General features: G+C 39.8%; 1 protein-coding gene across 1 annotated transcript in view; it reads left to right on the top strand.

Annotated features, from left to right (window-relative positions):
- The window catches only part of mei4 (meiosis-specific, MEI4 homolog (S. cerevisiae)), a 52,329-nt gene extending 43,290 nt beyond the window's left edge, over nt 1-9,039 (top strand). Inside the window, exon 4 of the mRNA XM_071910310.2 lies at nt 8,731-9,039. Within this exon, the coding sequence (XP_071766411.2) occupies nt 8,731-9,039 (309 nt within the window). The remainder of the gene's footprint in view (nt 1-8,730) is intronic.
- The last annotated feature ends 3,702 nt before the right edge of the window (nt 9,040-12,741 follow it).

Genomic DNA, 12,741 nt, shown 5'->3' with positions numbered 1-12,741 from the left:
CGGCTATAATGAGAATTTGAGTAATGAGAGTTCAGTCAGGTTGAGTAAGAAGGTGATGATGAAATTCCACAATGACCCGTCTGACCCTGCTGAATGTTCGACACTGTGTTCTGTTAGATGTTAGAATATTAGACGCTGATTCATGGCTTCATTGAGTGACTTTGATTTAACCTCATTTAAACTCAGATCATTCATATTTGTATAAAAACTTCTTTGACTTGTTTGGTAGAACCAAGGGTGTACGGCAAATGGTTGTATGGCAGGTATAATACTGTTTTTACTTACTTTAGCTTACTAATTAGGCATTTCCTTGAGAACAAGCTGGCTTGCATTCATGTTATACATGTTATTTTCAATGTAGTAAATAATACATACAGATACTACATCGTTGCTATTTGTGTTCACATATAATCTGTTAAAAATGCTTGAGTTTAATGCTGAAGCACGCTGATTGTAAATGTAAGCCATTTACAATGATCAGAAAAGACCATTCGTAATTATCCCTTTTTTAAACATAGCAGCATAGTTAATAACCAAATTTGTTAATGAGTGACAGCTATGCATTAAGTTCTGACAATTATTACACTGTCAATTTGTTTATTACATGTTTGAAAAGTGAAAATGTCAACCTTCCTATTAATGTAATAAACCCAATAATGTAGTAATTATCAGGTTAACAGGAAAAGGATTATTACATGATTAGCCTCTAATTGTAATGTTAATTGTTTATTTTGTTAAGGGGAAGTTATTACATTAACAGTTGTAACAGATCAAAATAAGAATTTGTAGGAACCCTGATTTAAACTTTTATCATTACATTTTACTGCTAACACAATGTGCTGTAGCTCAAATGACTTACAATTCTACTGTTTGGAATGAAACAAAGGTTTTTATTTTCTCTGTCAAGGAATTTTTTGAAAAAGAGTGGCAAAGACAGCTAACAAAATCAAAAGTGGATCCTCAAAACTGTATCTGTGATCATGTAGCACCATGTGAACAGAGATAATTGCTTTCATCTCTGGTGAACTGATTCTCCAGGTACCCAATTATTGCCTTTTTGGGGGGACAATAATCTCTCTCTGTTACAGGTCCAACCTCCTACAGATTTTCAAAGAATGTTATCCTCTTGCCAAGTTATAAACCTAACCCTTACCTTAACCTCAACCTCACTGGAAACCTCATCTCTTATCCTTAGCTTTAACCTCACTGGAAAACTCATCCCTTACCCTTAGCTTGGATCATTTTTTGGGATCAACGATTTTGAAAGATGAAGGGAATTTTGACTTTGTGGTTTGGCCATAAAGTGAAAACCTATCCCACCCAGCATGGAGGGAGGAGGGAGTTTATCAGGATTATTAAAAGGCGGTAGCCAGGCCTGTCGCTGTCAGCCAGCCAGAGCCCCGAGGAGAGCTAACGAGCCAACAGACAACTCAATCAGTCTCTCCTGCTGCTTTCCTCCTCTCACATAGAATGGGACTCTGGTTAGGCTACATGCAGATGGCCCCCTCATCTCATCTTATGTTCTCATCTTCATCTCGTGCTGTTCTAATCTATTCTATTATGATCTGTTCAGTTTGGGTCTGTTGTGCCCTGTTCTGTAGGCAATATTTCACCGCACCTCAGCAAATTCTTTCTTGAAATTTACACTCTAGAACTCTAGACTTGTTTTTAAGTTCCAAAGATGGAGAAGACAGAGAAACTTGATTTTTCCAAACAATTTCTCTTGGTTGATGGAGCACAGATGCAGCAGTACTTCAGCAAACCCGCAGTAGAAGGTGGGACCTCAACAATAGCTAGATCTGTAGCTACGGAAACACTCTGATGAACCCACACTCCTGTATCTTTCTCATCCTCTTACAATGAAAATGCTCCTGTCAGAAACAAAAAACAAAGATACACAACTTTCTACCTTTTCTTCCTGGCTCTTATTTCCTTATCTTTCCTATCTATCCACTACTATTGGTTGCTTGTGATTTTTTTTGGTTGCCTGCTGATCTTGTATAAGCTTAAATACCTAAAGACTTAAACCATTATGCATTCATCATAAGTTACTTTGGAGAAGAGCATCAGCTAACTTAAATGTAAATGTGTATTACTATTTTATGCCTTCGGACACTCTTCCTCGCTGGATCCTGGGCTTTCTTATCACAGTGCTTCCCCTGTAGTACATACGTTTAGATTTGGTTCCACATCTGTCCTTTTATTCTCCCCCCAATTTACAGTTCTAGCACAGGTGGAACACTTCATCATAATGTAAACCTTTATTTTAAACAATAGGACTATGCATCTTTGTGTTTCAGAGGAACATTAGGCTAAATTATATTAAATTCACATATTCTGTTCTGGTGGTGGTAGTGTTGTTGCTGGTGCTGTGTACCGCTGCTGAATGAATACAGAGGGGGAAACAATGTTGGAGTGATTTGGAAACAAATGTTCACAAGTTTTTGTTTAGTCTGCTCAGCGTATTTCTCATTTTGCAGCTGTTGACAGAATACTTGTGTGCTCAGAATTCTTTCTCCAGCAGAAACATGGCCTAAGTGTATTATGCAAGTGATGATTATTTATTTTGGAGGTTTGCCCTGCAATTGGATTGCTCAGCTCATTAAATAGCCTTGTGGATGGTAAAATGTTGCCAGGGGGGTTTCAGCTTGAAACCATTGCAGGGAGCACAGCCACCCACTGATAGAGGTGCCACATTTTATTTAATATCATCTCTCTCTCCACATCTCTTTAGTCCAAAAGACTGTTTAAGATCTGGTGATTTTAGTTCTGTTCTTTCCACTGATGAATCTATCACTCTTTCTGTTACACCAAAGGTATTATTGAGGCACTGGGACAAATTTTGAATCAGCGTCTGATTATTTTCCAGGAACAATGAACGCACAAGAATTTGTTCTGATGACATTAGGAAAGAGCAGAATGGAATTGAACAGAATAATAATGTTTTCTGCTGTTAGAGTTCTATGATAGGTTCCAGTTAAAAAAGTGTTGTGCAGTTATCACTGTCACAGCTATTGCCATCAAGGTGAGAGCACCTGTAGGCCTATCTGACAGAGCGGAGGAGGAGGGAAGAGGATTGCCTGAGCCAAGGGAGGCTCAGTATATGGTTGGTTTTGAAGCACGTCGCCAAGTCATTCCAAGTATCTTTTAAACACCCCCCCGCACACACACCTTTCTTTCTTCCTCAGTTCAACAATCCCCAGGGTTTAGTTATCTGCATCAACAGCCACAAGTCACCCATTTTGTGTATTATTTCACTTTTTCCCCAGTTACCCCACTTCCTGAAATTCATCAAATAAACAATTCAAGTCGTGAATTATGCCCTGAAATCTATAGCCTAGTTTATAGTTTTGAGTTGATGTTTTTCACTCTACATAAATATTTTATCGTGGTTCTAAACATTGTGTGCATATTTTAGGGCTACTGTAGACCACACTCAGCATCGCTAGCCAGAATAAAACTTGGGCGTCCTGGTGGCTCAGTGGACTAAGGCGTGTACCATGTAATTGTGATGTCCTGGGTTTGAATCCAGCTTGGGACTTTTGTCATATGTCATCCCCTCTCTCTTCCAATCTTTCCTGTCTCTCTCTACTTTCATCTGTGTAATAAATGGCAACAAATAAATTGACGATCAGTCCTGCAAGTGGTAGTGATGCTTCTTTTCTTCCTGATGACATTCTTGGCATTCTACGAGTGGTAAGAAGCACTCTTAATCTACAACAGTTTTTTTTTTAGAGGGTCGTTAGTTACAATTGTTTTGGTAAACACGACGTAAGAAGCTTCTTACAATGTACTTACGGACATCTTAGGCTTACGATGCTTTTGGGAAATGCAGCCCATGACTCTCCAATTGCTACAGAGACATTTGATCCCGCAGATGGGAGGAAAACCTGTCTAGAGCAGTATATGCCAGTACAAGTGACATATATGATTTGGTTCAGACCTGGACAACTGGTTATACTGTAGGAGCAGAGATAACAGTGGGGAGGGTGACCTCTGATCACACCAGTCAATCCTATGTCATTCTTTCACTGCCCTGTCTTCAAATGAAATAAAAGTGACATTATACCAGTTCTCTGGCAGCCTTAGGGACCTGGGGGTCCCTTGAACCCTACGTTTTGAACCACAGGTGAAAGCAACTTTGATCTCAAATGATCTTCGTCAGATATACATACAGACCTGATAAATACACTTAGCAGCCACTTCATGAGATACACTGAAGCCAGTACCAGGTTGGAGCCCCCGTTTGCCTCCAGAACAGTCTGAACTCTTCAAGGCATGGATGCAACAAGTTACTGAAATGTACCACAGGTATCTTGGTCAGTGCCATCTCAGTCACGCATCTGCATTCACACAGTTCCTGCAGTTTTTTTGTCAGCACATTCATGCTGCAAACATCCTGTTCCACCTCATCCCAAAGGTCTATTGGGTTGAGGTCTCTGGACTGTGCGAAACAGTGTAGTAAACTAAGCTCACTGTCATGTTCCTAAAACCATCTTGAGATGATGCATGCTTTATGACATGGTCCGATGGGTAGACATGAAGAGAAGCACTTGTTCAGCAACAATAATTTTGTATGCTGTGGCTTTCAAATGATGTTCCATTGGTAGTCAGGGGTCTAATGTGTGCCAAGAAGACATTTCCCACACTATTACACCAACACCACCAGCCTAGACTGTTGACACCAGGCATGGTGGATCCATGGATTTATGTTGTTTACGCCAAATTATCACCGTGCCATCAGCATGTCACAACAGAAACCAGGATTTGTCAGACCAGACAGCATTTTTTCACTCTTCAGTCATCCAATTTTGCTTCATCTTGTTGTTCTTGGCTGACAGCAGTGGAAAACAGCATGGTCTTCTGCTGTTGTAGACAGTTGGCTTCAAGGTTTGATGAGTTGTGTGTTCTGAGATGTCCTTCTTCACACCACTATTGTACTTTGCATACTTTTGACCCACCTGTTAGTTTGAATGAGTCTTGACATTCTCCTCTGACCTCTCTCATCAAAAAGGCATTTTTGCCCTCAGGACTGCAGCTGACAGGATTTTTAACTTTTTCGTTTATCGCACCATTCTTGGTAAACTCTAAACACTGTAGTGGGTGAAAATTTCAGCCGGTTCGGTCGTTTCTGAGACTGTGGAACTGGTACATCTGGTACCAACAATCTTGCCGCGTTCAAAGTAAACAGCGACTTGCCAATTCTAATGTTTAGTCAAATAGTAACTGAACCTCTCGACCCTGTTTGTATGCTTTATGCTTATGCTTTATTGTATGTGACTGTCTGGAAGAGTGAGCTGTTTTGTGTAAAGGGAGAGGTGGCCACTGAGTGTATACTGTATATACCTGATCAGATGAGGTCAAACCAATGCTGATTAAACCACAGAGGGAGCATCAATCCAATGGGCAGGGATCTTTTTTTCACTGACATTTATAGCTTCCCATTAATAGCATTCCCATGGTTCTCTGGGATTTCTGGAATAACGAGTTTGGAGTTGTCAGGGAATTTTAATGATCTGTTGATGAGGGATAGGAGTATGAATCAGAATCACTTTATTCAAAGGAGAGAAGAAAGAGAAGTTTAGAGAAGAAATGGGGAGATGAGAGGAAGAGGATAGAAGAGTAAAAGGGAAGGCAAGAGAAGAGAGGAAAGACTGTTTGTCAACCCTAGGCTGTGTCGTTCCTCAGTGGAAAATCAACAGGAGAACGATCCACACCTATTGTTTTTCTTCACCCTCCTTTCTTCACCAAATTCCAGCTGTAGTCTGGAGTTTGGTCAAGGAACAGGCTGGACAAAGACTGCATTTTGTGAGATTTATTAAAGGAAATGCTCTCAAGATCTTGAGTGAGAGAAACAACAGTTACAGCAAGAGTGCAGTGTGATTTCTGTAACTAAAAAAGTGAGGCTGTCCTCATTATATGATAAGGTCTCTCCCATCAGCCAGCTGCAGCCATAAAACCATCCCATTCTCAAGGGATGGAAAATTTCTAGCCTTGAGGGCGCTTAAGCTGTAAATTGCCTGGCAATTTGCCATTTGACCGTCTTTACCTTAACTATCTAGTCTTAATCATTTCTGGCATCAGTGTAGAACTCTGTGAGCTCTGTGGGCCCTCGGTGTACGGAGGGTCAAAAGCCAAAGAAGACCACCAAGTGCCTTAAAACAAAGGCTCAAAATGTCTCAGCAGAAAGATATTCCTAAAAATGTTCAATCCCCAACAATGAATATGTAAACCAAGGTGTGTCCACCTTCACACTTTGATACATGCATTCTCACTCTGACTTAATTGCATTTGTACATTTCCTTCCTCATGCGTCCCAAAACCCTCCAGTAGCGGTCCCATTGGTTTCCTGGTGTAAAACAAGAAAACTGCATACTAAGTAATGGCAAAGCCATCAAATAGGACATGAAATGTTGAGTCACTGAACTTGAAGCAATAACCAGTATCATTAAAATTAATTGACTAAATGTTTAAAAAAAAAAAAAAATCATAATGATCTCAGTGCACTAAATCCTTCATTGAATGGTTGGAATGCTTTCATTCCCACACTCATACACAGCTTCATCTCACACAATTTGGTTGGATTTCCAAAGGATCATCAAAAGAGACTGGCAGGGTGCAGAGAGGGAACCAAGAAATCAGTTAAATGTGCCGAGTGTGACACCCTGTGCATCCAGCATTTGCACATGGATAGGGTTTGGATCGTTTTGGTTCGCCTTATTTTGAACGATGATTTTCAGAGCCAGACTGCACAGCAGAAATCACCCCCCCCCCCCCCCCCCCCCATTTTAATCCAGGAAAAATGCGTCCTTTCCATCCTGTCAACAGGTGCTGTCCAGGGATGTTGTGCGATCTCTGTGTCCCACTGCCTGGCACAGTTCTTAATGGCAATGATGCACCCAAATATCTATAGATATATCTACGTCTATCTATCTACAGTATATACTGATGTGCAAGAATGCATGACCAAGGACAGATTCCATCTTATTGCAAGCTTTCTAATCATCAATGCCAACGACTATATGAAAACTTATTTTTGATTTGATTTAAAATTATTTCAATGATTTTATCGGCAAAAACACAAATTAGCCTAAATCATTTCAGATTTTACTTTTATCAAATTCATGTCCCAAGGGCATGTTACCAGTTTAATAGTGCCATTGTCCAAAACAAAACAGACTTAAAGGCACACGGTACTTGCTGGAAATGGATCAGCAGAAAGACAAATGTTTTGACTCAAATGTGCAGATCTTAGTCCACGTAAGACTACACATGTAAGTCCACATGTAAGTCTAAATCAGGCCCATAGACAGTAGACTACACATATCACCCTACATGTGAACTTCAGAATGCATATATCACTATATATGCATATTTTTCAGCTTGTTTCACTCGCTCAATGGCTTAGATGTATTATGGTTATTAAGTGGTAATTACATTAATGTATCTCCTCAGACCTTTTCTCTGCTAAAAACTGGTGCAAACATGCTGGAAAACTATATTTTATGTAGGTCAAAAGAACTGCGCTGTCATCACAGTTAAGTCATGGATTGTTATAGTGTCACCGGAGGAATCCTGTCTTTCCAGAATAGGTTAGTATCGCTTTAAGCTGTACACCCACTAGAGAGAAGGAGAGCATTGTGAAAGTTGGGGATGAAGTTTTGAAGCAGGCAAAAGTGAATTGTGAGATTAAAAGAGAATAACGTTCTAGTTCTCTAGAGCAGAGCACTAAGTGACCTACTCCTGATGGGGTCTGAGTGGTGTGTGCGTGTTGATGTTTTTTTTGTGTGTGTGTTTGTGTGAAAGGGGTGAGGGGTGTTGTTGTCACATTCTGTCAGCTCTCTGAAGGTCTTAGCCTGGAGGAATACCTGACAGCCATCTGGCTGCTGTTTTGTTCTCTGACATCACACACACACACACACTCACATACACACACATACACAAACAGGCGCATTGAAACAGCCTGAAAGAGATGCACTAACTCATGTTTATTTAAATAACTTGTATTTGGTTCGGAGTGTATTGTGTGGTATGCCTTGTTGCAAATCCAATTTCCAGGACAGGGACAATAAAGTCAGATCTTGAGCTTGCACGTGAACTAGTGTGACCTGCAAACAATGTCACATTTGTACTTCATACTGCTGTGGTGTCCATCCATGGTTAAAAATGACCAAGCTGTTTAGTGTTTGCAACATCATCTAGCAGTCCATTATCCCAGGAGGATTACTCTAGTGTTGATTTATTTGAGTAATTATTCACATGTTCAACTGGTCCTATACCATTGTCTTCCCCTTGTATCAATGTTGTCAACAATGGGCTCAAGCTAGTTAGTAACTTCAATAATATTCAGTAGTGAGTTTTAATTTCATACCAACAATCATTTTGTCACAATAGGTATCACATTTTTCAAACGGTGGAAACATCACTGGAGTGAAACTCTTCAGATTTGATATAAGTCAGACCAGTCTGACCAAATAATGACTGTGATACATGTGGATAATAATATGGATACATTTTTCAAAAAAGATGCAGAGAAAATGAGCGGCCAGCACTCAGGATTTGGTTAGTTTGTAGGTCTGGGATTCTGTGCTAGAAACCTTGTTTACAAAGCTGTCTGAAACACTGAAACCTTGCATCCTTTAGTGATTTGGAAATGTAAGAAGTAAATATTGTGACTTAAAGATTTGTTTCAATGAATAATGCAGCCCTAATGTCAGTGTTACTTTCCAGGGGAAGGAGAGCTCAGGGCCTGAGGAGTTTGCTGTGAACCAGTATGAGAATTCGGTCTACCTGTTCTGGATCCTGGAGGAGCTCCTGCAGAAGTCAGAGGTACCGGGTAGGGAGGAGATGGGGTCAGGGGTCACGAGCCATCACCACACTGCAGAGCAGAAGGCCCTCCTGGGTCAGCTGGAACACCACGTCCTGCTGTTGTCCGATGAGTTCCCCCTGTTCGCCCTCTACATGTGGAGGTTAGGGGGTCTCCTGTCCTGCTCAGACACCGCCCAGGATCCCCCGTGCTCAAGGAACATGCATCCGTAAATTCATTTTTGAGGCGTTTCTACATCAAAGCAGGGTTCCTACACAGGTCCGGAAAGTCAAAAAAATATATAAAAAATACATTTGATAGCTTGGTGGGCTCACAGTTTTGGGAATTGCACTAAATGTCCCGAAAAGCATAAACTGTTCAGCCTGAATATATAAATGCCTACACATTTTTTGTATTGGTGGACCCAATGTCACTTCACATGTTGTGATATCTCTTAATGTGAACAATATGAAAAGCCTAGCCACAGAATGCCACAAGGACCATAATCTTCAAATCCAGTCAAAAAAAATGTAAGTCTGCAAAAATGTGGAATTTTGAACTGGAAATAAGAACCCTGTAATGTAAGACAGAATTGAGGATTTGACTGATTTTTGTCTTCGATGTCATGTATTATCTGTTGAAACGGTTGAAAGAGTCACATCAGGGCTTTGATTTTGTTAAACAGAGTTTAGCAAAACTTGTCCATATGATATTTGGGATTTTTGAGCCCTTCAAAATCTTCAAATCCAGTTGAGAAACAACTGGGAAAATTGTTATTCTGTAGAATATTCCTCAGGTATTGAGCGTTTAGGCCTAGCTGACAGTGATTGCCAGCCACTTTCAGCATACATCACAGTTATCATCGACCCAAATTTTCAAATCCAGTCAAGAAATTTCAGTCTGGGAAAAGTGACAACTGCTGAAATAGAGGATATGTAGGAATCCTGTCAAAGGGCTGCCATAGAAGTTTATTTCACCAAGTCAGAGACGACTCAACTGACAGTAAAAACGTCAGGACCAACTAGACTGAAGAATGCCAATGAGACGTCCGCATGCTTTATTCACACCGTTACCTCAGAACAATATCTAACAGTACTGCCTCGGCTGAGCTTCGAGAAAATACTTTAGCTACCAAAATATTATTCCCACTGAGATATTGGGGACATAGAGCAAGTCAGCATGAGCAAATAACCAAGACACAACAATACATTTTTAATGAGAATTTTTTATCTGTATAAAGGCTAAGTGGAGTTTATGTTCCAAGCACCCGCCATATCAGCAGGAAATATTGCCACCAAGAAGTATGTAAAATGTTAGACGCTTGTGTTTTAATTTGTTGTTTCTATTAGTGGCATGTATTTCAGAACTGCACAACTGAGCAAAAAAATAAATCCCACACTTCTCTCCTCTAATAGTTGTTTGCTCACTCATTCCACCATTGATTGCTGTCTGTAATTGGGTAATGAGGAATAGCTTTTATTAACAGCAAAAGTATTTATCTGCAACTGAAAAAAACAAAACAATTAAACTAAAACTTTTATCCCTTAAAAGTTGTATAGTAATTCGATTGACATTGAACTGCTGTCTTTAATTTATTCTCTTGATAGAGGAAAAACTAGGGAAAAGTATTTCACAATGACAATGAAGTCAAACGCTGTCCTTTAATACTTTTGGAGTACTAATTGTTTCGATTCCCCCTTGAAGCTTTCAGTAAGTGAGTAATGAGGAGTGTCTAATATATCCCATATTCTTCATTTGCATAATCACTCAAAGTGTCAACATTATTCTTCATCATTGACGGCTGATGGCGTATTATAACTCAAAGACACTGGTGTCGTCTGTATGGGAGATGCCTGTGTCCTGCAGGGGTCCAACGCAGGTCTTGAAGTTGAGGAAATATGCCAAAAGTATGTGGGGAAAATGGTTGTTCAGTCCCGATTCATGTATAACAATACATTATTTGTAATTGTAGACCTACTTTAATTCCACATATTGTGATATTGCGAAGAATAATCATCAGCCCTAGACTAGGGCTGAAAGATATTGACAGAAATTCAGAATATTGCAATTGCGATTTAAACTGCGATTCATAGCATTACATGTTTTTCTTGTCATACACTTTTTAGAACTTTAAAATTGTTTAAAGAAATGTGATTTTGTTGAAAAAAAATAATTGTCAGTGAGCAGGATTTACTGAGTTTGAGTCTAATGAAAGGTTTTGATTCATGGACCAAAGATTACCTGCAGCTCTAAAACACAGAAATCCATTTTGGACCAAACTCTCGCTGCTGCGATTTGGAAATTGCAGTTCATATTCATGTTCATATTGCAATTTTAATTTATTTTTTTCAATGAATTGTTCTGCTCTACCATAGAATGATGTGGCCTGACAGACATATTGCCCAACCATCATCATCATACAATGTAATGAACAGCAACCAAAATCTTCAAAATCGAGTCAGGAAATATAAGTCTCGAGAAAGTGTCGAATTTTGAAATGGAAAATGTGTTGGAACCTTTTATTAGTGGAGTCTATATGGGAGACGTCTGCTTCTTCATGATGTGAACTTGTTGGCCCTTCATCACCCTCCCTCCTCTCCTCGAGAAACCGAGGACCACCGTCGGCGATGATGTTCTCTGCCCTGCGGGTTATTTGTGTGTGCAATAATGGCCGAGGCATGAGCTCAAATGGCTGAGGCGCTAAATAAGTTTCCTGATGCGTCATGAATTACCAAAGGCTCACGGGTCCCGGTTGCTCCGATAGCCATCGCTCCTATTGTGTCTGCTCTGGGTTTCTGCCCCTTTCTGTCTGTGATCTCCTCATCTTTCATATCCTGTTGAGAGCAAAGCAGGGAGAGGCCCGCTGCAGAAATAAAAACGGACCGCTTTTACGTGCATAGATGGTTAATGTGCCTCAGCGGGGAGGTGAGTCTATCTCACCATGCATGGGATCGACAGGGACAAACATGGCTGCCTGCGTCATCAGCAGAGAACCCTGATGCTCTCGGCCTTTGTGTAAAAGCTCTCTGTTTCATCTGTTTGGATAAAGAAGACGGCATGCTATGATGAAAGCTCTGACATATGTTTGAAAAGAACATCACTTCTATTTATTTGAATTCTGCAGCTGGTGTCTTTTTCTGTCAGCACTGATGCATGTTTTGTCCATAGGTACCACATGGCCATGTACTGTCACTAGTTTAAAAATAACATCTTTATTTTTTTTTTATTTTTTACGTTTTTGCCGATGTTGCTGGACCTAGTGTTCACCTATTCACCATTACAGACCAAAAAAAAGACCAAAAATGTTCATTTCTAGAAATTTTATATCAAAATTAACTGACCGTCCCTTTCCGGTAAACAGCACGTCTATTGATGACTCATCCTGCACTTTCACTCATCCAGTGAAATTTTGATAACTGTTGGAATTATTTTGCATCATTTGGCTGGTGGCTCGTACTAATTTCCCACCATGGATACCTGCATCAGATATTGGCCTGACATCAGGCTGAAGTACTCATATTTCCTGTGTCTATACTAGAGTGATTTTTAGGTTTATCTATCAATAACATTAGAAAACTGAATCAAAGGTTGCCAATTGATTAGATTACAACTAAAAAATGAACAGCAAAATGTAAAATATAACAGTATGTCCCCCCAAAATTTGTCAAAATGGTAAATAACAAGTAAAATATGAATATTGAATATATATATTCAAAGCCCTGGACCAGCCGAATGTGTGGAACTGTGTGAATGTGAGGCAGGGAAGAGCTGAAGAAGAAACATTCACACTCAGCACAACATTTCCCTGGATAAATTAAGGTTAAAAAGTGGTGTGCACATATAATTTTAATACTCATCAAAAAGCAAAGCATTGGCATGTCTCTTTATGATTAATCACTTCCCTGTTGTGGTATAAAATAAGTGAAATAACAGAA

The sequence above is a fragment of the Centroberyx gerrardi genome, chromosome 18, assembly GCF_048128805.1.
Source record: "Centroberyx gerrardi isolate f3 chromosome 18, fCenGer3.hap1.cur.20231027, whole genome shotgun sequence".
Lineage (NCBI taxonomy): Eukaryota > Metazoa > Chordata > Actinopteri > Beryciformes > Berycidae > Centroberyx > Centroberyx gerrardi.
The sequence above is the reverse complement of the archived record's forward strand: the minus strand, read 5'-3'. Positions and strand labels throughout refer to the sequence as shown.